General features: G+C 45.2%; 1 protein-coding gene across 1 annotated transcript in view; it reads left to right on the forward strand.

Annotated features, from left to right (window-relative positions):
* The first annotated feature begins 559 nt into the window (after window positions 1-559).
* Window positions 560-27,595, forward strand: part of TTLL6 (tubulin tyrosine ligase like 6) — a 37,923-nt gene continuing 10,887 nt past the window's right edge. Inside the window, exons 1-9 of the mRNA XM_060255236.1 lie at window positions 560-687; window positions 2,570-2,688; window positions 2,787-2,917; window positions 10,863-11,019; window positions 13,725-13,868; window positions 15,538-15,623; window positions 18,118-18,343; window positions 21,757-21,938; window positions 23,818-24,006. Of these exons, the coding sequence (XP_060111219.1) occupies window positions 2,587-2,688; window positions 2,787-2,917; window positions 10,863-11,019; window positions 13,725-13,868; window positions 15,538-15,623; window positions 18,118-18,343; window positions 21,757-21,938; window positions 23,818-24,006 (1,217 nt within the window). The 5' untranslated portion in view covers window positions 560-687; window positions 2,570-2,586. The remainder of the gene's footprint in view (window positions 688-2,569; window positions 2,689-2,786; window positions 2,918-10,862; window positions 11,020-13,724; window positions 13,869-15,537; window positions 15,624-18,117; window positions 18,344-21,756; window positions 21,939-23,817; window positions 24,007-27,595) is intronic.

The following is a 27,595-nucleotide window of genomic DNA, read 5'->3' on the forward strand; positions in this document are numbered from 1 at the left end:
GCTTCCGTCTCCCTCGAATGCGTGCCTTCCTCATCTTCGGCCAGGTCAGTGAAGTCCCGCTTGGGGAGTTACCTGGCTAGAATCCCACCTTCATCGCCACTGTAATGTACTAAGTGACGAGACGTGTTGAAGGCAACATGCTTTATTAGCGAGTACATCACAAGGCAAGGCAATGCGGGCCGGTTCCCGATTATATACATACCCCGGAACAACCCTCAGTCTGGCCAGGTCCAATCCTGGCCAGTTAAACTTCCCGCCACAGATCTTGATTGGCGGAGCGTATTTGCGGAGCTACATTCGGGGACCAGTGGACTTCCACTGGTCACCTCTGTAGCATCCACTGTGTTGTAATTTCGGGACTGAAATGCAAGACACAACACATTCAAAAACAAATGCCTCTTTCACAGGACAGGAGGATGTGATTGTCCCAAAGGCAGCCATTTTGTGATTGGCCCCATCCTCTCCTCCATGGCAGCCATTTTGTGGTGTTGCCCATTCTCAGTTTTCAAAATTTCAAGAGCTCTTACAGGCTCAGTGGGTTTGGGGACCACTGGAAGGACTCAGTTCTCAGACACTTTGCCACAAAACCATGAGTTTGTTTTTGCCTGTCTGCCTCTGTCTTTCTTCTTCTTTTTGTGTTTTTCAGATGACCAGTGATTAATCTGACCAACTGCAAGTATGAGAGTGGTGAGTCCAATTGTCCAGTTGTAAAAAGGAAGACATTGATTGCTTCTTAGTGAGATCTAGCAAACAGTGAAAAAAACATTTATTTTTAATTAGGAAGCAAGAAGTCAGATTAATAAAGACATTCTTTTTTGTTTTTCTTAAGAAAGTGGTACTCAGGAAGTTAGAACAGTCCTCTATTTTTACAACCCTTCCCCTATATGGGATCATGGTGCTTGAATGCAAGAAGGCCAAGCAGACAGAGCTGTTTTATAGTATTGAGACTGACTTTCTCTTCCTCCATCACTTCTGGATTCCAAAAGAGTTGTACTGGGCATGACTGCATCTCAGGCCATTTGATGGACAATCCTAGCCATTTAGGGATTCCTTCCTCTCATACCCCTAGCCTTGCATATCCCCATCATTGCACCAAGGTGACCCAAAAAACTGCACCAAAGTAACCCAGTAAAAAAGGTAAAGGTGCAAAGCACCAGTCGTTTCCTACTCTGGGGTGACATCACATCATGATGTTTTCATGACAGACTTTTTATGGGTGGTTTGCCATTGCCTTCCCCAGTCATCTACACTTCCCCTCCCCCCGCCCCCCAGCAAGCTGGGTACTCATTTTACTGACCTCAAAAGGATGGAAAGCTGAGTGAACCTTGAGCCAGCTACCTGAACCCAGTTTCCGCCAGGATCGAACTCAGGTTGTGAGCAGAGAGCTCGGACTGCAGTACTGCAGTTTTACCACTTTGCACCATGGGGTGACCCAACTCATGTACAAAAAGAGCTGAATACTTTTTTTAAAAAAGCATTGAGTCAGCAAGAGGCATTCAGATATGTTTTGCCATTGCCCATCTTTATGTCAAGGCCCCAGACTTCCTGGGTTGTCTCCCGTCCAGGGGCAACACTGTTTAGATCAGGTTAGCCTGGGCTATCCAGGTCAGGGCAACTTAAAGCTTGCATAAAACCATGTACATATTCCCTTTTCTATAATATATTCTGTTTCTGAAATGAGTAGGAAGAGGCACATCAGGACACCAAAGTTCTGCCTTTTGACTACTTGAAATCTTAACTATACTCCTCACTCCACTGCTTTAGGCAAGACATATATATTCAAGCCTATAGAAACAGTCTTTGTTTACTCCCTTCCTCCCAGTTCTCATTATGGGCAGACTGGTTCTTTTGCAAATCTAGTTGCTGATGCTGTCTTACAGAATATTGAGAACTAATGTGGTGTAGTACTTAGAGTGTCAGATGAGGATCTAGGAGAGTTAGGTCTGAAACCCCACTCAGCCATGGAAGCTCACTGAGGGTGGCCTTGGGTGTGTCTGACCCTTTCTGCCTCACCTACCTCACAGGGTTGTTGCGACAATTAAATGGAGGAGAAGAGAGCGAAGCATGCTACTTTAGGTCATCATTAAGAGAAAAAGCGGGGTATAAATGAAGTAAATAAAAATAAATATTAGTCGCTGTGCTGTAATCATAGCAAATCTGTGCTAGTTCCCTCCCCCAAGACTCCATCAGATCATTTCTGAAATTGATCTTTGATTGCAAGGAAATCCTCCCCGTGGAAAGGTATCTGTTTTATCAGGGTTAAGCACATCCCTGCCTGGTATTCGGCATCTGTGGTTGCCAACCTCTGGGTGGTGGTGACTGGAGACCTCCTGGGATTACAACTGATCTCCAGGCGACAGAGATCAGTTCACTTGGAGGAAATAACCACTTTGGAAGAGGAACTCTACGGCATTATACCCCATTGAAACCCGCCTCCCCAAACCCTGCCCTCCTCATGCTCCATCTCCCAAATCTCCAGGTAGGTCCCAACACAAAGCCAGCAACCCCAATGTTATCAGATGTTCCTTTGTAAATGATGGTGTCAACTGTCTCTCCTTTGGTGACGCAGTACGGAGAGCTGCTAAGATGTGTGGCCTTCGGGAAGCCACTGAGGTGGATGACTGGACCCTGTATTGGACCGATTATTCCGTCTCCCTGGAACGGGTGCTGGAAATGAAAAGCTACCAGGTAATTATTCTCACCCACAAGGCAAAACTCTTTTTGTTTGGTTTTTAAAAATTCGTGAACCAGATCCACAGACTTAGACAGGATGCCATCTTTTCTAGAAAATAAATCATTTCCCTGGGATGTCTGAAATCTGTAGGAAAGATCTTCTGGCCAGGAACATGAGCAGGATGCTAAAGCTTTTCCCCAAGGAGTTTAACTACTTCCCCAGGACCTGGTGTCTTCCTGCTGAGTAAGTCTTCATTTTTAAACTGATTTTGCTCTTACTTTCATCATCCCAGTGCTTCAGAAGCAGGCAGAAAACTAGGCTGGCAGCTCTAGGATGAGGGGAAGGGAATTTTTTTTAAAAAGCATTATTTTACCATTTCTCCATGCCTGTTTGAGATATCATCACCTTGCCAACCAGCTCTTTTGTTCCTTCATGCTATCTGTCCTCAGGAAAGAATTTTTGACCAGTCATCTGAGAGGACTGTGCCATCATTAACTGCTTGACCTGGGGGGAAATCAGCAAAGTTTTCCAGTTGTTAATGGGGATCTAAGGACTCGGTGAATGCATCCTAGCCCCTCCCACAACCAATGTTCCCTCTAAGCTGCCTCTTCTGAGCAAAAATTCTATTTTGTGAGCTGCTGGCATTAAAATTGTGAGCTACTGCATAAATTAGTATGCTCTGGGGTCATCCTTCCTGAGCTAAGACAAAAATGTGTGAGCTGGAGGCTAAAAATCTGTGAGCTAGCTCACACTAACTCAATTTAGAGGGAACACTGCCCACAACTATATGCAGCAAATTCATTCTTAAGCATTACTGTCAGTGTCTTGGAATCCCTGCTGTAGCTACATGAAGAAATGTTTAGACAGGGATTTCAAGCATATTTTTGAACACCCTGCCTGAAGCCTATCTGCATTTAGGGCTGCTGCTTCCACAAGGGAATTCTTCTCTACCTGAAACACAAAAATTTGAAATAGGAAACAGTTAATCCCCTGGATTAGAGGAAAATTCCCATGATGCCATACTCCTTCAGTGCTAAGGTCACCAAGCTCCAGGGGGAGGCTGGAGATCTCCTGGAATTACAGCTGATCCAAGCAATATAGACAGTTCACCTGGAGAAAATGTAAGAACTTTTGCACTGTCTCTTAGCCTCAGTGTTCAGATGGGTCAATCAAAGAGTCAGAGAGATAGATACATATAGGACACAGAGCATTCTTTCCTTTCTTCTTTGAAGTGTAGATTGCTACTCTCAGGGAAGTTCTTTCATTCCACTTTGACACCTCTCTCATACACACATTGCTAGAAAGCTCCATGAGAGCAGGACACATGTCATGAATCTCTGGACATCTAGATAGTTGGATTACATTAGACATGCTGCTCTCTCTCATTTTTCCTGTTTAGAGAATGGAGTTGATATAATAAAGCTCCTTATTAGTTTGAAATCTAAAAAAGTCTCCATGTATTTTTTGTTTCATATTTGCACACATGCAGTCTCAGCTAACCACATGACTTGTGTTGTGTTATAGTTTAGTTTACTCTGCTAAGTTACATGAATACGTTGGGAGTCATTTCCCAACAGAAAATGGCTGCTTTGGAAGGTAGATTCTGTGGCATTATATCCCACTGAAGTCCCTCCCCTCCCCCAAGCCCCACCCTCCGCAGGCTCCATCCCCAAAATCACCAGGTATTTTCCCACCTGGAGCTAGCAACCCTAATTAGTGCAGAGAAAATAAAGCCTGTTATTCTTCAGGTTTAAAAGTCAGTCTGTGGGGTGCATGGAGCCACCCTGGAGAGGATGGGACAGAGCTAAATTCCACTCTCAAACTGCTTAGGGTTACCAGCTCCAGATTGGGAAATATCTGATGATTTTGGGCAAGCCTGTAGCTACGAGGGGGCCTGTGGGGGCACAGCCCCCTGACTGCTAGGCAGGGCCCCCTGACTTGGGGCCCCTAACCAGCCTCCAGTGCCTCAGCTGCATCCTTCTCCATTCTGCCTCATCATACATGGTTGCTTCTGCTTGCTTAGGGGACGTGATCATACACAGTTGCTTCTGCCTGCTTAGGGGCCGGAAGAATTCTCTGACCCCTCAGCAAGCAGAAACAACGGGGCACTTTCAGAGCCCAGGACTGAAACTTAAGCTCCCTGTTGCTTCTGCTTGCTTAGGGGCTGGAAGAAATTTCTGACACCTCAGCAAGCAGAAACAATGGAGCACTTTCAGTGCCCAGGACTGAAAGTTAAGCTCCCTGTTGCTTCTGCTTGCTTAGGGGCTGGAAGAAATCTCTGACCCCTCCATCAAGGAGAAACAACTGGGCACTTTCAGTTGCCCAGGACTGAAGGTTAAGCTCCGTGTTGCTTCTGCTTGCTTAGGGGCTGGAAGAAATCTCTGATCCCTCAGCAGGCAGAAACAATGGGGCACTTTCAGCGCCCAGGACTGAAAGTTAAGCTCCATGTTGGGCTGACATTGGGCTAGAGGGCGGCTGCAAGAAGAGGTCGTTCTGGCCTTCAAGTGGGGTGGCGGGGGTGGGGGGCGGATGGCTCCATTGCAGACAGGGCAGGGTAAGGTAGGCTGGCACACACAAGTGGAGGTCCCGGCTGCAGTCCGGGGCTGGGGATCAGTGGAGAGGTGATGTTCGCCTGCAGGGGTTTTCTGGCCTGGTCTCTCTGGCCACCCGAGCGAGGGTGAGAGCTGCGCTTGGGCAGCCTTGGCTCGCCCTCCGACAGGAAGAAATCCGAATTGGAGATCTTGTAGCCCCAGAAGTCAGTTGTGACTTGGTAGCGCCTTCCACCACCCCCCTTCTCCCGCCACACTTGCCTAGCTGGATCATGCTACAGGTAAGGGCAGGAGACCGTGCGGCACGTATCTAAACCTCTGAGTGGCTCCCCACCAGAGCTGCTGGAAGAGGGGTGGAAAGGGATCACCTTGGGACAGCTGTGGGGAGGGGGGAGGCTGTATGGCAGCGAGCTGGCAGCTTTCCTCCTCAGCGGTGATAGAAGAGAAGGCCATGGAGGTTGGGACCACAATGTGCCCCCTGTAAAAAATCAAGCCCCCCCCCCAATTCTTCGAATCCTGGCTACGGGGCAGATTTTGAGGGTGGAGCTTGAGGAGGGTGGAGTTTGGGAGGAGAGGGACTTCAATGGTGTAAAATGACATAGAGTACACCTTCCAAATCATCCATTTTCTCCGGGTGAACTGATCTCTGTTGCCTGGAGATCAGCTATAAGAGTGGGAGATCTCTAGCCATCACTTGGAGGTTGGCAATGCTATGAATGCTGTGTACCATTCTCTACCCTCCCTTTTTAGCCTTTTAAAGGGTCTTTTCCCCATTTCCCTGTTGTGCTGTAGTGTAACATTACAGTGCAGCTCATGGGGGAAAGGGTGGTGTCCCAGGCCATAGGATGTCCTAGTGTGATCATTGGTCTACCTGTGCTTTTCTTCAGATATCTGAAGAAGTGTGCATGCACATGTAAATTCATATCTTGAATAAATTTCCCTCTATTTAAATAATTAATGTTCAGTCCTCAGACTCTGGATGAAGAAAATGGAGAATGGACTGCCTCAGTTTTCTATCCTCTCGCATACAATAAATTAACAAAAGTTACTAGCCCATAGTGTTTTTATAAGCAAGACTCTCTCTTAGGGTTGCCAGCTCTGGGTTAGGAAGTACCTGGAGATTTTGAGGGTGGAGGCAGGGGTTTGAGGATGGGCAAGACCTCAGTGAGGTATAGTACTAAAGAGTCCACCCTCCAAAGCAGCCATTTTCTCCAGGTGAACTTACCTGTGTCACCTGGAGATCAGTTCTAATTCCGTGAGGTCTCCATGTCCACCTGGAGCTGGCAACCCTACTCTCTCCCATGGGTTAGCCATTTGTGGCTTCCAAGAAAGATCCGTTTTTTGGTCAGGCTTCCTTGCCTGTTTAGCTGGAGGAGATTCTTAGGGCAGAACTTCACATTTATACCAAAGGGCATATCTTTTCTTGATACATCTTTTCTTTCTTTTCCAAATGTAGCTGCTGAGACAGCTTTGTTGAAAGAAAGAACATTAAGAGGATGGGGTGAGGGGGAGGAATCAGTGAAGTTGCCATTTTAGTCTATTGCAGTAAAGACAAAAGATGAATCTTGAGGTACCTTAAATGACATCCCTCATTGTTTCGTCTTCCGTGTGCTTGAGCTGCTTCTGAAAATGAAACAACCCGTAAGTTTCCCCCAGCGAAGATTTAAAAAAAGCTTAAGCAAGGAGCATTTTTGGCTAGAAAAATGGCGGATGAGGAAAAGCTCAAAAGCCCCTCACATCACCCATTCCTTTACCAAAAAAGCAGCCCCGGATGCTGCATTTGTAAGGGGAGGGTGACTTTCCTTAAAAATGGTCTCTCAAAATGTGTTATGCTACTCTAACTCTCCGTGGATGACCAGCTGCATGGCTATTTACGAGCTTCTTTTAATAGCCTTGCAGTGCTCTCCTGAGCAGAACTGCACTCTTTCGAAACTACCCCTGGAGGCTCTCTCAGGTTTTTCCCACCTTAAATTCAATACGACAAGAGTTTCTGGGAACGGATGAGCAGGAGAAGTACGATCTCTCTCGTGGCTGGCTTTACAACATTCCAGCTGTTGATTGTATGCTTCAAGCCTTGTTTGTAACAAATAATGAGAATCAGAATGCCAGACAGTGCTAGAGATCTTGGCACCACCCTGCCTGCTTTCTGCCTGGCTGACCTTCTGTGGGGGATGAAAGAGTGCCCTGGGGAAGGGGTGCTAGTTCAGAATAGTTAAAAAAAATACAAACACCTGAGTGGGATGGATTGAAAGCTACTCCCTATTATCACCACTATATGAGCTTCACCTAGGGATGCCAGCCTCCAGGTGGGACCTGGGGATCCCCTGGAGTTGCACTTCATCTTCAGGCTGCAGAGTCAAGTTGCCCTGAAGAAAATGGATGCTTTGAAAGGTGAACTCTATGGCATTGTACCCTACTGAAGTCCCTGTCCTCCCCAGGCTCCACCCCCAAATCTCCAGGAGTTCCCCATTCAAGAGGGTGTTCTTGTAACAGAAATAGTCAGTAGTGGGTCAAAACAATTCAGAGGGGCAGCTTGATAGGGGAGCAAGGAGAGGACATTGCCTTATACCTTTGTAATTCTATGCTTTGTTTTGTTGGGCACAAACCAGCTCACATGTGACGAATTTTGGCCTATTTGTGGTTTACAAATTGCAGTTTGTAGCACAAACTTTCCACAAACATTCAAGCAGTTCATGGGGGTTCATGAATGGATTCATTTCCAGATTGTCTCCACTCACAAAGCAATGGAAGAGGGGTGAAGTTATCCAGCTTTGGAAACACCAATAGGGGCCCTCCATTCTATACACTTTTGAACCTGTGCCTGACATTCCCCAAAAGCACATTCCTGGAAGCATCTTCTTTGGGGAGCCATAACACAGACCCCCTAAGTCCAATCTGCACGTAACTTGGAGGACATGTACAAGAGCATCAGGGGGAGGTCCCCTTTGAGTTTGATCTCTAGGGTCCATTCTATACACTCTTGAACCTGTGCCTGTCATTGCCCCAGAAAGCAGTTTCCTGGGGGGGGTCACCTTCTTTGAGGGGGGGGGCATAACTCAGACTCCCATCAGTCTACAGATAAAGGAGAGTCAGCTGGAGATCCCCTGTTAGTTTGTGTACCTAGCATGCTGGGGGGCTGTTGTACTGCATCACGAACCTTATGAACTGAAGCAGTTCATTTAGCACTCCATGAACCGTCATGATCTGCATTTTCCAGGGGCGTGCCCATCTTTAGCAGTGATTTTAAAATTTATTCGCATTATTTATAGTCCACCTTTCTCATGGGTGCTCAGGGCGGATTACACCTAGCGAACCAGCACAATTCACTAACCAGTGCATTAGGATTTTAGAAGTTTGGGGCCAATGGAAAGGACTGAAGCATAGCACAAGTATTCATGTGACACATTAAGCAGTACAGAAATAGAATCCTACTCACAATAAGCTAAACACAGCAGTATAGACCACAGTCCTTAAATCATTTATCCAAACAAGTCTGTAAAACCATTTTGTGCAGTGCTACCCTATTACCTGTGCAGAAAAGCTCTCTTGAAAAGTTCAGTTTTGCATAGTTTGTGGAAAGCCAGGAAACTGGGAGGTTTTCTGATCTTCTTGGGCAGGCTGTTCCACAAGGAAGGAGCCACAATGGAAAAAGCATGTTTATTTGTAATCCTATTGCATTGGTATTGTTTTGTGTTCCTAGTTCTGCAGCATTGTTAATTGGGTACATCGTTGCTTGCCTTGTCATTCAGTTCTGTACTCTTAGTCCCTATTGCTTTGTTCATTCAAGGATCTATACTGTATGGTTGTATTTTTTCCACTTTATCTGCTCTGTGATCCACATTGAGACTCAGTGAGAAAAGGGAGGCCATAAATACATTGAATAAATAAATACAAACAGGACACAAAAAGGTAGCAGCCATCTTAGTTAATCACAGAATCTAAAAACCAAAATCCATGCAATACTGTTTATTAACACCTGCCAGAATAACACAACGTATTGTACAAGGTTTTGACTTATTCAGAATTCTTCAAGCTGGGTGTTTTTTTAACAGCAGCATGGTGGAAAAGGAGGGAAAACGCATTTTCCAGGCTGTGGTATTAAGATCTCCTTGGGCCTTTTTGTTTTTGTTTTGTTTTTTGCCATCAAGTCACATCTGATTTATGATAACCCCACAAGGTTTTCAAGGCAGGAGATATTCAGAGGTGGTTTGCCATTGCCTGCCTCTACGTCATGCCCCTGGTAGTTCTTTGTGGAGTTCTTTCTAAATACTGACCAGGACCAATTCTACTTAGCCTCTGAAATCTTTGGAGATCAGGCTAGGTTAGTTTATCTAGGTAAGGGCTTGGACCAAATTACACCTTATATTTTACATGGTTTCCAAAGGGGACTAAGCAGCCATATTGAAGCTGTGAGTTCCTGGAGGCAACTCCATGTCTAAGTGTCACACTGGCCCAACTTGAATAAGGACCACAGGCGGGGCGGGGGGCTTCTGCCTCCCCCTGTGTTCTTTTCCCAAGCCAAAACAGCCCATGGGGCATTATTTGTCCTGTTCTGTAGCCCTCTCAGTGAGATAAACAGCACCACCTGGACTGTTTTGGCTCTGAAAAATGGTGTGAGGGGAAACACAGGAGCCCCTCCTCCCCCTCTGTAGTCCCAATGTAAATTGGGCCACTGAGAATTTGGAGCAGGGGCGTAGTCAGAATTTTAAAAGTCGGGGGGCTTTTTTAAAAAGTTGGGGGCACCCTTTCCCATTTACTGCAGGGCTTGCCACATCTCAGAAGCTTTCTGGATTAGGGGCAAAAGCTGGAGGCTCTGAAAGTGGCCAACTCAAGGCTGCCAACCCTAAATGTTTGCATCAAGAAGGGACTACGCTTTGTGTGCAAACAGGGGGGTTTCCTACCATTTCTCTCTCCCCCACCCCAGCGCTTTGCACCCATCAGCTCCATCCATCCCCCCTCCCCAGCCCATTCCACATGGCTTCCTCCACTTCCCTCCTCTCAGCCTGCTACTTTTGCTGCTGCAGTGCACCGTGCCCTGCTCAGCTGTCCTGGCTCCAGCTGCTGCTGCTGACACTTTGCCAGCTCAGCCATGGCAAAAGAAAAAAAGTAGGCTGTACCCAGGAGGAAGTCAGAGGCAGTGTCCCCACAACCCGTTCCCCTCCCTCCCCGGTGGCTACAGCCTGACTTGCAGTGGTGATGGGCTGGAGATCTGGATTTACATCTAATCTCCAGGCAACAGAGATCAGTACACCTGTAGAAAATGACTACTTTGGAAAGTGGACTCTATGGCATTATACCCCACTGCAGTCCCTCCCCTCTCAGACCCACCCTCCTGAGGTCCCCCCCCCTCCAACCTCTAGGTGTTTCCCAACCCAGAGCTGGCAACCCTAACTCACAGCTGCCATATGGCTGCAAGTCCCTATGGCAAACTCATGTAAAATATAACGAGTAGTTTGGCCCTTTCCATCATAGGTTTGTTGGATGCTTAGCTAATTGCAGCGGTGCAGGGTGTGGCTAGCTGGTATCAAATTGTGACTGTCTTATGCTGGGAAAAAGATTTTTTTAAAGGAAGGTATTCAGTGAAAATATAACAAGGCTGATTAACTGTCTCCTTTTATTTTCAACCCCACTGCTCTCAGTTATGGAGAATTACAAGCTTACAGCAGGTCAAAAAAACATAAGACCTTCATCTGTAAGCCGGACTCTGGCTGTCAAGGCAGAGGCATCTACATCACGAGATCCGTGAAAGATATCAAACCAGGAGAAGATATGATCTGCCAGCTGTATATCTCAAGGGTAAACACCTTTTATTTGACAGTAAAAACCCATGGTACTCCTGTAGGCAACGGGAACTGCATCATTGGAGATGTTTGCAAACATTTTACAATTGAAGGGAAAGGATGAGGCAGTCAAAAGTTGCTGATGGTCAGCAGACCTGTTGTGAAGGAAACCACTGGGGGGAGGAGGAATTCACACATACAACCAAGAGGTAGGAGGGTCTATGCAGTTGGTGAACCTAGGAGTCCGGAGGATTTAAGGTAGGGTTGCCAGGTCCAACTCAGGAAATATCTGGGGACTTTTGGGATGGAGCCTGGAGACTTTCCCATTCCCTAAAAATAAATAAAAATACAGTGGTGCAGTTCCCCTGAAAAAATACAGTGGTGCAGTTCTTCATTTCCTTCTCTTTTATGGCTTCCCCCAGCAGCTGCACTTCTACTCACACACTCACAAAGCAGCCAAAATAAACAATTTGCAAGCCCACACTTTTGTGATGTCCCTGGGGCGATGGTATAGATTGTTTTACTCACTGGATGTGACAGTGCTGTATTTCAACCAATTTCTTTAGACTAACACAGGAAAACAAAAGTAAATGAGAGAGAGGTCTAGGGGGTAGAATCTTCCTCCATCCCATAATCAGGTTCTAGTTAACACTTTATTATCCATTATACTATGCCACTTCTGAAACAAATGCAAAACAAGTGGACTGTGCTATCTCCCTCTCTCACACACTCACCACGAAGAGCCACGTGGCTTTACCTGCTCTTCCCCGCCCCACAACTTAAGTCTCACTGGGCGTTTTCGCACTGACCTTCTAGTGGCGCGACCACCCTCTTCACACCGGAGGATCTGCCCGGATTTCGCACAAGAAGCGCCGGCGCACCCAAAAGAGCCGGCGACTTCCGTTGCGAAACCCGCTCAAACGTTTTCCTGCTTCTTGGCGGTTTCCGTTTGAGCGGGTTTCGCGACGGAAGTCGCCGGCTCTTTTGGGTGCGCCGGCGCTTCTTGTGCGAAATCCGGGCAGATCCTCCGGTGTGAAGAGGGTGGTCGCGCCACTAGAAGGTCAGTGCGAAAACGCCCACTGAGATTTAAAGGCACACACACATTCCAAAAAACAAGCAGTTTGCAAGCTTCTAAAGATCAAAAGACACATCATGACTGTTAGGGTGGAGCCTGCAAAACTGCCAGATCTCCTACCGAGACCTGGGGTTTGGCAAGCCTAAGGGAGACGACAAAAGGAGCAGCAGGATGGAAAGCCAGAATTCTGGGAAAGGTCAGAGGACGTCTGATTAAGAAGTGGTACAGAAGGACAAGGGAGCTGTGGGTCAGGAAACTGGAGGCTGAATGGATCAAATCATGCATACCAATGGGAAACGAGCAGTTGAGTCAAGTCCCCCATCATTAGAATTGATAGTTCTCACTGTGTCTTCAGAAAAATCTCAGAATTGTTTGGGGTGAACATCTAGCGAAAAATGGTTTCCATTGTTGTGGAACAGCCACTGAAATGCCCTTCTGTGCACGTCCATCTGGTATGAACATGCTGTGTAGATGGGGCTGAGCAGAGGTTGTTGTCCATCAGCCTTTATGCATACAGGCTCTGCAAGACATTGTTCAAAACTACATGTAGATTTCATCCCCCAAGGCTACAGGAAGCCATTCTTAGAATCTTAGATAAAAATATAAATTCAACAGGGTTCGATATATAAATATGGAACAATACAATCAACATTGGAAATATACTTCTTATCACATCAAAGTGTGTACAAACATATATTTTAGTGACAAGTCTTAACAACATTTAAACATATGGTAATGCTCCCAGAATAGCAGCTGGTTACAAAACGCAATCACAGAAGAAGTCTAATGGTGAAAAAGTCCACACAACTCCATATATGGAGCAAAGCCTGCTTACTGTGCACGTTTCTATGTCCTGTTGTCTTCCGTGCTGCTACCAAGGAATCCAAAAAAATTGACTGCAGAGAGAAAGGGGACCACACTCCTAAGTCAAATTACGGTTTTGTTCCATGTCCCTTCATCAGCCTGATCTTTCCACAACCATCATTTCACAGAGCCACCGAGAAATACTTTTGCTTTTGGATTACTATTCAAATTACTGTTTCATGCCTTGTCTCATCATCAGCCTGATCTCTCCACAACCATCGTTTCACAGAGCCACAGAGAGATACTTTTGCTTTTGGATCAACGCAGCAAAAAAGAAATGCATTGATCCAAAAGCAAAAGTATTTCTCGGTGGCTCTGTGAAATGATGGTTGTGGAAAGATCAGGCTGATGAAGGGACATGGAACAAAACCGTAATTTGACTTAGGAGTGTGGTCCCCTTTCTCTCTGCAGTCAATTTTTTTGGATTCCTTGGTAGCAGCACGGAAGACAACAGGACATAGAAACGTGCACAGTAAGCAGGCTTTGCCCCATATATGGAGCTGTGTAGACTTTGTCACCATTAGACTTCTTCCGTGATTACATTTTGGAACCAGCTGCTATTCTGGGAGCATTACTGTATGTTTAAATGTTGTTAAGTCTTTGTCACTAAAATATATCTTTATACACACTTGGATGTGATAAAAACTTTATTCTTAGTATCTTAGCTTGCAGATAGTTTTTTAGGAGACATTGCACTCTCCATCTTTATCAAGCTTTTCCTGTCCTTTAGGTGTTTGTTGGAAGTCGGTGCACTAATGCAGTTTCCACCTCCTTTCTCTAAGCCTTTTATTATCGATGGGTTCAAGTTTGATCTTCGGATTTACGTGCTGCTGACATCGTGTGACCCACTGCGGATATTTCTTTATAAGGAAGGCCTGGCACGCTTTGCAACATCCGCTTACTCGGACCCATCAGTCAGTAACTTGGTAAGCAAGTCCTGGTGACGTAAACTGTAGAATACTAAAAAGGGTTCAAGCTACATCTGCATTTGAAGGGCTTGTGTGGGAACTTCTGGCACAGCTGCTTTAATGAAAACCTACGCCACAGGAAGTGGTACCAGCAGAAAAAAAGGAGTCTTTGTGTTGTCTGGAAGATTGCAGCGACCCCACCATATCTGGGGTTTTCATGTGATGGAGGAAGAACCAGCATAAAGATAGAGGCCAGACAGGTATAGAACAATGCGTAGCTCAAAACATCTGCATCACTCTAATTTGCTTTTTACCTACTTTGTGTCTTCTGCCCTGAGTGCCGACACAGCAGACTTTCTCTACAGAAGCCCGGTTCACCACTTACAGTGAATATACATACTGTATGTACATGGTGTACCGTTGAGTTGTTTCAATACATGTGATGAAAACTTCTCATGTTACATTCAATGCACATACATCTGAACAAGTGATATAAAACCCACATTTATCAGATACTGGTTCCTAGTTTCATTTGCCAAATAAACATAGGCTGTTTTTTACAAATCTTTTTACACACATTTGTTGTAACATGTGAACAGGGCTAAAGTTAATTTTAAAAGTGTTTTATTTGATCTGTTACAGTTATGTGATTCATGTTCACTTGATGTGCAATTTCTGTAGGTTGGATTTTAGCATTTCTATGCATCTATCTTGTTTTTTAATTGTCAATTGTTACACTGTTATAAATACTTTGTTATTTTAAACTTTGTTATACACAGCCTTCTGAGTACCCCGCTGTTCCCCCCACAAACACAAGGGCTTTATAAGGTGTAGATGGAGCCTGAGTAGAACATACAGTTGAACAGGGCTTTTTTTGTAGAAAAAGCCCAGCAGGAACATATTTACATTTAAACCCCATAGTACCAAGCCAGCCAGAACTGTGTTCCTGTGGGCTCATGCTTTAAAAAGCCTTGCAGTTAAATGGCCACAAGGAAATCTGGCACCGCAGCCAGTTAGCAGTTCAACTAGCCTGTGCTCCTTTCCTTTGTTTTCAGAGAAAACACCTGGCCACGTTGCTATGAAGGTAGTGAGCTTCGCCAGCATGGTGTAGTGGTTAAGAGCGGTGAACTCTAATCTGGGAGAACTGGGTTTGATTCCCTGCTCCTCCACATGAAGCCTGCTGGGTAACCTTGGGCCAGTCACAGTTCTCTCAGAGCTGTTCTCTCAAGAGCTCTCTCAGCCCCATCTCCCACACAAGGCATCTTTTGTGGGAAGAGGAAGGGAATGTGATTGTAAGCTGCTTTGAGACTCCTTAAGGCAGAGAAAAGCAGGATATAAAAACCAACTCTTCATCTTCTGGTTTGGTTTGATTTTGGTGCTAAGCACTTGTGTTGTACTAAGCACTTGTGCAGATTGGATGGCCTTTAAATCCCTTTCAAATCTATGACTCTGATGCTGCTGTCCTGGCATAATTTATTTTGAATGAGTGCAGAAGGAAACCAAAGGACTCCTAGGCCTGAGAGCATTATGAAGGCTATCCAGTTCATATGCAGACTCTCCAATAAAGTATTAGTGCCTTCTCCTCTGACCCCACCCCCACCCCCCTAATTCCCAAAAAAGGAGGAACAGAAGGGAGGCTGAAGTCTCTCTAGCCTCATAACCTGCTTGTTTGTTTAATTATTTACAGGACGACGTCTGCATGCACCTGACTAATTATTCAATTAACAAGCACAGTGCTAATTTTGTACGAGATGACGATTCTGGTAGCAAGAGGTACAGAATGTTTTCCAAAATAATCACAGCTGGGGGGATGCTGGTGGGCCTGTTGTCATGAATCTTTACAGCCATTTCATACGTGTTTAGGAACCATTTCACCAAATTCAGCCGGCTCGTGGTGTCTTCCCCATCATTAGGTGAAATAAATCATTTAAAAAGCTCAGATGAGTAACAGCAGGGGACCTGGAACAGGCAAGAAGAGCCTGAATTTATCCCCCCCTAAAGGAAATACAAATGAATTTGTTGCAAATGGAATTGCTGGATTGCAGCCCTCTGTTTTTATTGTTTTTGGTGGGCGTAATTAGCCAACTCTCTTAAATCTCGCATGGAACGGTCAGTTCAATCTAATTATTGTCATCTCAATTCCCCTCCACCCCACTCCCTTTGACTTTATTTTTTGTCATCGTCATTGCTGCTGATCACCAGCACCTTATTAATCTGTCTGCCAGCTGCTGGTCTCTTCTGCAGCATTCTGCCTACTGCGGCAAAAGCTTGGTTTACCCTGCGTGCTTTTTTTCTTCAGCATTAGCAATCTTTCTTAGTAAGAGGATCAGATATCCACAGCTCTCGCTAGCCTTATGGATACAGTGGGTTCTGCTGTCCAAAACGGTCTGCAGTGTGGTAGATCAATAAACATGCCGGAGGAGTCACAAGGGCAGATGTTCCTGAGCCAAGAGATCCTCGTCAACACTCTCCGATATTTCCCCCACCCCACTGTCAGCTTACTGTCTGTCCTTGTAATTAGATGTGCCATTGGACCCAGTCCTAGGGGAAAAGGAGAGAGAGAGTGTGCGCTTTGGAACTCAGCTTTCAAACCTCAATATGAGAGAAAGGCAATCACTTTTTCCATAGAGCTATTTCCAGCTCCATTTGGGTTTTAGGGAATTAATTTTTAGTCCCTTAGGGTTTTGCGACACTGAAAGGTGGGGGTGAAGGTCTGGAATGAAGCAGAATGAAGTGTTGAGGTGACAGAGTGCAGAGGTGGTAGAGTGGGCTCTACCACTTCAGTCTGCAGGTGAGAAACAGTATTTTGTAAAGCTCCCCCACACTAATGATCTCCTCTAGGTAGAAAATGAGTACTGAATATGAAAGGCAAGGATAGAACTTTTCCCCTCCAATGCATTTAACAAAATTACATCAGGGAGCAATAAAAATGCAACACCCCCACCTGCAGTCTGAAATGGTACAGCCTATTCCACCCACTCAGAATTCTGCCACCAAATTCTGCAGCAGGTCTGGACCAGATTTCATCAAAATATATTTACTCTCACCTTCTGCTATGTACTCTTATTCTCCTATGAAAAATGCCTTAGCCCCCTTTCCCAAGGTGGTTAACCATATTCCCTGATGCCTCCCCATGTTTGATTAATAACATTATCATTTTGTTCCTGCGGAATCTGCAGGGGGCATGCTTGAGATCATACCAACTACTTTCACCTGGAGGGTTTGCTCCATTCTCACTTTCACACTGGAGTGGGCATCTTTGGAGCATTCAAAAAATAGTGTGCAGCATCCTTTATTCTTTCATGATTTCTGCCAGTTTTGATCCAGTGGTTTCCAGATCTGTTTTGCTTCAGTCTTCCCAGAAAGATCAGAGTCAGAGTTGGTTCGCTCATAGTGCAGACAGGCAAGATGCAGATTTCTGAACCTTCTCACCCAAACTTGGTGCCATTTCCCCTGCACATCCCCTTGTGCCTGCGGTGTTCCCTCTATCCTCGACACTGGCCTTGTTTTATTTATTTAACTTATTTATGTTAATTCAGTAGTAGGCATATTTTACTGTCATACTGCTATAGTGATTTACCGTTTTAAAAAACAGACCAGCAAAAAGCACTGGCAGTAGGAGAGGAGGGGAAATGGCAGGCACAAAGAGATACTACAAAGAATGCCCCCACATGGACCTGCCGTTGAGAGCACAACAGGGAATTCTCTCCATGTGAAAGCAGCCACTACAAATTGGTTCTCTTCTTTAATCCCCTCCCTTTCTCATATCCCTTTTTGTGTATTTATAATGTGGATGCTTAAAGAGTTGCAAAAGGGTATTATGTTCCCACACTTTCTTCGCCCATGGTTCTGGCCGTTATGGGAGTTCTAATCAATTTTAGTGACTGGAAATATGGTACTGCAGCAGGCCCGTTGCTACTGGGAGGGGAGATGGGAGGTCCAGGCCTCTCCGATCAAACCCCATTCTATCTTTATGGCCCCTCCAGTCAGTGGGGAGTAGTGAGGAGGTGACTCCCCTAAAGAAAAAATCCTGCCTGTGGCCCCACCAAATTTGAAATCCTGGCTACAGCCCAGTCCCGCAGACCAGTAGCTATTTCAGATCTATTTATGTGAAATGGAATGATATGATAGTGTGCATAGGTTTAGTGTATGACTGCTCTTGAGTTAAAAACAATGTACTTAAAAACCAGCTTGCATAAAAGTGTAAGTTCTTCAACTAGAGTGCCTCTCTTTTTCTCCCTCCTCCCCCCCATCAAATTTTTTCAAGGAAGCTCTCTACCTTTAATAAGCACATGGCAGAAAATGGCTATGAAACAGAACCAATATGGAAGGACATTGAGGAGGTGGTGGTTAAAACCCTGTTATCAGCCTATCCGATCATCAAGCATAACTATCTGACCTGTTTCCCCAACCACACCATGGGAAGCGCTTGCTTTGAGATCTTGGGGTTTGACATTTTACTGGATCGCAAACTCAAACCGTGGTTGCTTGAGGTACGATTTTGCTGTCTTAGGTTCCATTTTAGGAGGGTAGCTGTTGTTTGTCTGCTGTAGAAGAGATAGATTCGAATCCAGTAGCACCTTAGAAACCAATCAGGTTTTTGGGGTGTCTGTCTTATGTTCAGCATCAGTCCCCAATGGCAGACTGGGTCTAAAAATACTGCTTGCCAGGAGACATAGGGGGCCCACCCACAACTATAAGGCTATCATTTAATTTGTATAAGAAATAAATAAATTTTTCAAAAAATACATAAGTGAAAAAAGGTACAATTAAAACTTTTGCAAAATAAATGTACCGTATTTGCCGGCGTATAAGACGATCCCCCAACATTTCCACTCAAAATATAGAGTTTGTTATATACTCGCCATATAAGACTACCTCCTCTTCCGCACACCTTCCACACACCAAATAAAAGGTAAAAGAACATCTGGCCCGCCCCTGCATCTCCCTGTGACCGGCACTAGTGCGCAAGTGCGCATGTGCGAGCTCTGTGTAGACAAGGGGCGGGCCGGAGCGCCGCTGCTTCCTGCCGAGCAGAACGGGCCGGTCACGCCGAAAAGGCTGGCACCCCTGTCTCGCTGCTGATGCTCGCCGCAGCCACGCTGATGACCCGCCGCGGCCGCGCTGGATACCGTGCGATACTGGACGGTATGTAGAATGAGGTGGGCGGGCATCGGGAGGCCACTATGGGCACCGGGCGAGCATCGGAAGGCCACTATGGGCAGCTATGTCTATCCCAACTGAAGTGCACCTGGCGTATAAGACAACCCCCCCACTTGGAGGCATGTTTTTCAGGGCAAAAAAGTAGTCTTATACGCCAGCAAATATGGTATATATTTTTAGTAATTACAGTGTACATATATTGTACTTATTACTGGCAGTATACAGTAGATACTAAATGTAAATACAGATTGCATTTTCTCCAGGGGAGCTGATCTCTGCCAGCTGGAGATCAGTTGTAAAAGAGGGAGATCCCCAGGACCCACCTGGAGGCTGGCAACCCTAAATAAAAAAAGGTAAAGATAGTCCCCTGTGCAAGCACTGGTTGTTTCCGACTCTGGGGTGACGTTGCATCACAACGTTTTCACGGCAGACTTTTATAGGGTGGTTTGCCATTGCCTTCCCCAATTTACAATGTAATACAATGTAAAATTTGCAATATAAATTTTAGCTGAATTACAGTAATAATATTGGGACTTCTATTATATTTTCAAGCTGCTAAAAGGTCATTAACATTTTTAACATATTGTCTAATGTTTAAGGGGGTCCATTTCATCAGAGGTCTACAGGGCCCACTTGCCATTGGGCAAGCTGACACCCTGGCCAGTCCACCACTGTCTGTCCCCCCCCCCACCCTTCCCTTTCTCTCTACTCTTCCACCCCTGTTCCTTCTGCCATTTCCTCCCCTCAAAAACATAACCCTGTGGCAACTCTTCCAGTGAGGTGGATGACCAGCAGAGGGTGTTAGACTACAGGGAATGGCTTTTGTGTGTGCGCGCCTGTGCTAATCCTCAAACACAAAGAGTCTTGGAAGCTTCAATTGGGAGGGTAGTCAGTTGGCAGCATAAATAAATCTCCTGTGAGGATTACGAAGAGAAGCGCTGCCAAGCTGGATATCTGCAATGATTTATCTAATCCGTCTTTCTGTCTTGGGAGAGCAATCAGCCAAATTCCACAGAGAAGTTCACAAGCAGGCCCCCATGGTAATACTCATCCTGTGTCCAGGAGCTTCGATACTTGCTAATCAAAGCAACAGCATCCCTTCTCTGGAAGTAGAGGTTGCACTTTGGACTGCTGCTGGATCTAGGCCTCGTATAATTCTAGCCATTTAGGGCAGGTTTATTAATTTCCTGCAGTGATGATGAGTTTCATATTTATTTATTTACTTTGTGTTTGTACCCTGCTTTTCTCCAAAGCAGGGTACAAACACAAAGCCGCTTACGTAGTTTTCCAAAGCAGCTTACATTGTTTTCCTCTCCTCCATTTTATCCTCACAACAATCTTGTGAGGTGGGTTATGCAGACAGAAAGTGAGCAGCCCAAGTAGGCTTCCATGGCAGATTAGCAATCCAAACCTAGATCTCCCAGATCCTGGTCTGACACTCTGACCGCTTGCTCCACCACAGTGGCTGGAGATTGTTTCTGTACTGCATGAAAAAAGGATTCCCTCCCCCCCCCCCCGCCTTTAACCTTAAGTCTCTTGCCTATCCATTGTCAATTGTTCTCATTTCTCTAGTTGCTGCTGTTGTTGTTTTTAATCTGCCTTGTACTGAGGGATCAGGGAGATATCAGGAATAAAACCAGTACAATAAAATACTCATTACGATTCTCAGTTTAAGGTTTATTATTCATGACTTTCACCTAATAAAAGTGTACAGAAAAGTGAAAAACCCCTATCAAAATATTACTATTGTAAGAACAAATATAAATTTTATAACTATAGAAGCATCCATTCTATTTGATATATATTCCAATATTAAAAGACAGAAATGACAAACCATAATTCAGACCTCTTCCTTAGATCAATTCCCTTGTCCTAGTTTGTTGTGTTTCAATAGTAAATGTTCCCAATGGGCTTAGTGCAGTTCAGTGCAGTTTATCATTCTTCAGCCATTATATAATGTTTTTCTTTACATGCCCAAAGGTGCTTTTTTTAAAAAAACTTACCTCTCATTCCATGCATTAGTTGTTATTTCAGTAAGCAAATGTGGATACGCTCAGGTTTGATATTGCATGTTAAGCCGTTTGCAAAAATCTTGAATTTGTAATAGTTTGCCTCCAAGAAGTATTTTGTCCAAATACAGTTCTTGGCCACAGACTTCTGTAGACAACAAATACTTAAAGTACTAGTGGGACTGTAGATTCTCCCTGTTTTGCCAAGATGCCTCGGGGCACACAAGCATTCTGAATTTGGCACACAAACAGTAACTTAAAATTACACCTTGTTCCTTCCATCAAAATCTAATCACAAATCTAGTTAGTAGTTAATACTACTGCTAAACAAACAAAATAATTGAAAGTTCAGAACACTCCAGTGGTTGAAATTGCGGTTAAGAAACTTTGTCATCTTAACCCTAGTCAGTACCAACAGGAATTACTTAATATATCAGGAAGTTTTTCAGGATTGTATACTGGGGAATTTGTAGAAGAATGGACTACCATAGTTAAAAGCCGTATGTACGCCTATTATATATATTATGACATAATTGTTGATTGTTGTGGAAATATGCCCCGAATCTTCTAGCAAATGGGAGCACTGCTTTCAACACTGAAAGCTTCAAAAAACTGGCTTCGATATATTTCTCCTGTATGTATTTTACGTCTGGTATTTCAACGCTTTTCTTTTCCCAGCTTCTTATATTTGCAATCTTAATTAATGCAAACATGCCAAACTGCTGCTATTGCAGGTGAATCATTCCCCGAGCTTCAGTACCGATTCGTGGCTCGACAAAGAAGTGAAAGACCAACTCCTGCATGACACTCTGGTTCTGATAAACTTGGGAGCCTGTGATAAGCGGAAAGCATTGGAAGAAGAGAGGCGGCGAGGAAAAGAGAGACTTCTCAAGCTGTGCCGTAATCGAGAATCGAGGTGTGAGCTCTTTGCACATCTCTCTTTTTTAGCTTTTACACAGAGCATAATACTGTATTTTTGATGCAGCTTCTCATTCATTTGGTATTCCTCTTTAAATAGGAGTCTCACAGTCGTATTAAAAGATTTAATTTCCAGAAATGGCAAAATTAGCAAGTGCAACCAGCATAGTACCTGGTACTTTAGGCCTGAATTAGACAATGCAACATACACACAGGGGCTGCCAAAAAAAAGTAGCAGGCAAGCATCTAGTGTCCCCTCCCATCCATAACGTCTACTATAACCTATCCAGATCCTGATATTATAACAATGTCCTTGTCTGCTGAGCACCACGTTTTTCAATAGGAAACTGTGTCTGCATATTATAACATCTATCTCTGGCCTTCACAAGCTTCATGAGTGTATCACAATATAAGAAAAGCACACACGTTTAAAAACAGACAATTTTAGGTTTCTCCCCCCAGCCCTGAAAGGATGCAAATTAAAATGAATTAGCTAATGTCCACAAAGGGGAAAAGACACAGCTCAGAGTCATGGAGATGTGGCCATTTCAGCCCTTTAGCATGTTTCATTTCGCTTTAGTTTTGTCCTTCTTTCTGTTTCCCTTCTGCATACATGCTTTCTTCTTTCAACAAATCCAAGCTGGCATTTATTTATCTCCTAAAATATAGCCATATTGGAGCAATTGTGCCATATTATTCCCCGCTCCCCCCTTGCCAATATACTTTTGTGGAATATATTAAAACGCAGAGTGGGATGGGAATCTTTAAGACGTGACTGTGAAGCAGCCAGGTTTAGGTTTCTAACTTAAGATGCAGCCACAGCCCAGAGGGTTTTTAGTAGCAGCGCAAACAGTCATGCAGCAGGCCCAGCTTGCGTATCTGCTGTCCTGATTTTTCTAGGCACTATAAAAGAGCTTCTGGGCCTTCAGCTAAGGTAGGGAATAAAACAAGACAAAATGCATCACCTGTAAGCATTGCAGTGGGAGTAGCTAGTTTGCAGAAAGGAAACTATCAGCACGGCAGTGTGCATGCGATTAATCTTGCTTTTGAGCATAAACAAATTTTAAAAGGACAAAATGTTTTAAATGGTTGTGTAGTTCTTTATCCATCGTTTCAGTTGGGGTCCTTCAGCAGTCTAAAGCGATATCAAGAAAATGAAGGGAACAAAAAAATTGAAAAGAATCTGGCTCCATCTAGTTCTTTTGCTGGTGGAAAAGGAAAAGTGCCCCTCTGGCCACCGAAAAGGTTATGCCAGGGATTGTGGGACACGCATGGACAAAAGCCATGTGGAACAAGGGCCTACATCAAGAAGTAGAACTTGGTGACTGAGTGCAAAGGCTGTGTGGATCAAACCACAGTGTGGGGGAGCTCTCTCCGCTTATAGTTTTCCAGATGTTATTCATGTACTCAAGTCTCCATAGATAGAGTTTGCAGCAAGCAAAAGGAGAGGCAGAGCAGGGTATTCTTTCATGGGTTTTGGCAGGTTTTGTTTTTTACTCGTGTCATCTTCTGTTATCAGGGCACTATGCAGGAGCAAGGAGGCTCAGTTCCCATACTGCAGGGGACCCGGCATGGGGGGGCCTTTTCTTCCTTCCAGTCTTTTTTTCCTCTGTGGGAAGGCGGGTGGGAGAGAGCAGAACTGCACTGTACGAACCCTGATTCTCCGATTTTCTGTGTCAATTAAAATAAGCAAACAAGTATGCAAAACTATCGCAAGCAATCCTTCTGTCTTTGACCTTTATTTCCCCGTGCTCAAGACTAAAAGAGGCCTGATTTAAGAGCCCAAAATGGCAGCATAAAATTGAAAATGGAAAGATTTCCCACTGTGGACATTTTCTCAGGGGTCGTTAACAGTTTTACTTGGGTGGTTTTACCAGGGCCGAGGAATACAAGAACTGCCAAGCAGCTTGGCTCGAGCAAGCCGAGAACTATGAAGAAAAACACATCGGAGGCTTCCGCCGAATTTACCCCGCTTCCGATTCGGACAAATACAATAAGTTTTTCCAACACCACAATTCGCTCTTCCAAGAAACTGTCGCTTCCAGAGCACGTGAAGAGTATGCCAGGTAATGAAGAGCCCGTTGGATATGATGCGGCATCTTTTTTTAAAAAAAAGGTTACATTTCATCCCATTTATAGTTTTAGTCCAAAGGCCCTGACACCTCTGCTAAGTAACCGTTCACTCCCTCTCTCCTTGGCGTGGAAAGCAGCCTTTAGAGCCAGAACAGATATGACAAAGATCATGGATCTCCATCGGTCTGTAAACAATAAACTATGTGCATGCGCAGCTGCTATCCAGATTAGGATCCAGGGAGAAAGCAAGAGGGGATTTAACCCCACAAGCCCCACACGCAGTTTCACTAATTGAAACCGGGTTCCCCATGCTGCTGTAAGTAGTTTTAAAGGAAAGAACGATGTTTTCCTTTTAAAACCTGATTTGAAAGTAAAAGCATTGGCATTTTGTTATTGTTTTTTTCTTAATATCTTTTTTTCGCAAAAAAAAAAGTATAGCTCAAGTTGGTATTTCCATGATCCACAAAGGCAGTTCCTCAGTCCCACGGCCATTTCCCAGAATACTATTCTGCTAGAAACCCAGCAGATTCCAGACTGTTCCTCCTTAATCCCTCCTGGCAGTTTCTGAGGTTTTATCCCCCAGAGAGGCTTTGTGTGTTAGGGGTGGGGGGAGGGATTACTGGTATACTCCCAAGTGTCTTTCCACACAGGCATATTAAGGTGATCTTGTTGCAGCCGAGTCACTTGCACTGCACAATGCCAATAATGTCCACCGTTTGGCTTGATGAACAGCTGATACAATATCTACAAGACACATCATGCATTACGAAAAGGCAGACTATTTACTCCATTATTTCAGGGGCTCTGGCCAGGAAGCCTTCCAGACTCCTCTTTCTCCACGTATATTAATGTTGCTGTTGCGGTGGTGGATCAGGCTACCGTACGTTTACTTGCTCGGTCCCAGCCACAAGTTCAGCTCCCCTCATAGCCTTTGTTCAGTTTTAAAAGACCTGATCACAGATCTCTGAGCATCTCATCTGTTTCGAACAGACGAGGCGCATTTTGGCACTGCGTATTGCGAATGCTGTTGGTGAAGGAAGGAATTTGGAAGAAATATTTGAAAGGGTATCTCTGCCAGTTCAGACTTTGCAATTTGCAACAGGAGCCGATTTAAACAAAGCGGATTAAAGCCACACCTGTCAAAAAACAACGCACAACTCTAATCCAGTTACAACATCAGTTAGCCTATATAGTGCAATGGCTTTTGGACAAGAATTATCACCGTAACTGGCCAAGTGTTGAGATTAGAATGTTTAAACAATGCATGCAATGGGTGGTGGTGGGAAGTGCCGTCCAGTCGCAGCCCACTTCTGGCCAACCCTGTAGGGTTTTCAAGGCAAGAGATGTTCAGAGGTGGTTTTGCCATTGCCTGCCTCTGCATCGCAACCTTGGACTTCCCTAGTGATCTCCCATCCAGATACTGACCAGGGTCCACTCTGCTTGGTTTCCGAGATCTGACAACATCAGCAGGGCTGGTGCAAGGCTTTCTGGCGCCCCAGGCGAATCACCCACTAGCACCCCCTCCCCCCCATTATTAAAAAATATAGGGAAAATGAAGAGTGCCAAACTTGAAACTTCTCACATTTTTAATTTTAATTTTTCAAAAAAATGTGATGTTATTTAAAAAATTGTGGGAATAAGTGCTTGCCAGCTACACCAGGAAGGAGGATGGTGGAATAGGATGAGGTGAGAAGCCAAGTCGCACATTAGGGAAAGGGGGGTGACTTGGCTTTATTGAGGGCAGCTTGGTGATGAGAGAGGACAAGGTGACAGTGGTCAGGAGCCAGAGTCATCATGCATCGGGAAGGGGGTGCCAGTGGTGCCCCCTAGGCCAGGTGGCGCCCTAGGCGACTGCCTGCTTTGCCTACTCCCAAGCACCGGCCCTGAACATCAGGCCATCAACCTGGGCCATCCAGGTTGGGGGGAATACAATATATTATATTTATTCTAAAGAAAATTAAATACAGCTTAGAGGAGGCTCTGTGGTTCAATATCCTTGAAGGTACTATGTGACTTTTAAGGGGCTAGAGGAAACATGACCAAGATTACTCAGCAACAGGGCCAGGTGTAGGTGCTTTGGCTTTTAGATGAAACATGAAATTGTTCACACATGGATGGCCTCCATGCTTGTGATCAGGACATGCTCAAGTTATGGGCAGCAAAGGCTGGAGAGGCACTGGGCATCCTTTATCTCCTGAACTCAGACTGCTTGCTGCCAGGAGAAAAGAGAGGTATAGCTAACCTCTCTTCTGGGTGGCACAAGTGTGGTAGGCATCCATTGCCTCAATGACCCAGGCCACCCAGGACTCGGGAGAAACCAGACCCTTCCCTCTTCTGACCAGAAGACTCTGACCAGAGTGTTTGCATCACTAAGTTAAAACACCCTCCCTGTCAAGACCAGAACTTGGAGCCACAGGTTCTCTCATGTAGATGTTTTGACTGGAGACTAGAACGCAGAAATGTAAACAGTTCTTTTAGAACAGAGGTGGCCAAATTTGCTTAACGTAAGAGCCACAAAGAATAAATGTCAGAAAGGACAAGACAGAAAGGAAAGCAAATAGATGGAAGGAGGGAGGAAGAGGTTGAAAGAAAGCAACTTAAACTTTAAATGAATTCTCCAAGCTGTATCGGCTAATACAGATGTATTAACTAATAAAATTTGTGGCAAAGTATGAGCTTTCATGAGTCACTGCTCACTCTTGCTCTTTTCTGTAGCAACTAACGCACAGTGCGGAAGATACTGGATCTTCTTCGTGGTCTCTGTGCAGTCCCACACATGGGTCTTGCCGCAGGCAACGGATCCATACCTCGGAGCTCCAATAGCTCGCCTATAGCGTTTTTTGGCGCGCTCTCCTCCCGCCCTGGGGAGCAGGCAGCGACTGCGCATGCCTGGAGCGGGGGGAGGGCGCCCATTCCACTCAGTTTCTTCCCTACCGCCGCCCGGACAACACCTACCTCGCTGCGTTTCCTCCTTAGCTCGTTCTCTTCTTCATTCTTCTCTTCGTCTGGTATTGTATTCACCTAGTCTTTTTCATATTTCTTCGTTTCTCTTGCTATTTTTCGTCCCTAAAAATAAATTAAAAAAAAGGTCCGTTTCTGCGCTTTCCTTTCGCCTTTCTTTCCCTCCCTCCCCTCCCTTGTCCGGAGCGCATGGAAGGGAAGGTTACGTTTAAAAAGTGCAGGCGCTGTGGGGCTAAGATCCCCACCACTGACGGCCACAACTATTGCCTCTTCTGCCTTGGGGAAGCCCACCGGGTCGACTCTTGCACACATTGTGCTAATTTCGGGAAGCAGGCTCGTAAGAACCGTGCAGCAAGGCTCCAGAGCTTTCTGCTTGAACGGTCTTTGAGGGCAATGCCCGCATCTGACTCGCCGCCTCCCCCACCTCGAGTGGGAGATTCGGCTACTTCGGACGTGCTCCTCTCTCAAAAGCAGACGCACAAGTCCGTAAAGAAAATATCGAAGCACGCCGGGACCGGCCATAAGTCTTCTAAAAAATCGCGTCATTCTGACTCTGCGGATTTGGCGCCTAAAAGACCGCGTCACTCTGAATCGACTGACTCGACTTCGAGAAAGCCTTAC

Source organism: Heteronotia binoei, chromosome 15 (assembly GCF_032191835.1).
Source record: "Heteronotia binoei isolate CCM8104 ecotype False Entrance Well chromosome 15, APGP_CSIRO_Hbin_v1, whole genome shotgun sequence".
Lineage (NCBI taxonomy): Eukaryota > Metazoa > Chordata > Lepidosauria > Squamata > Gekkonidae > Heteronotia > Heteronotia binoei.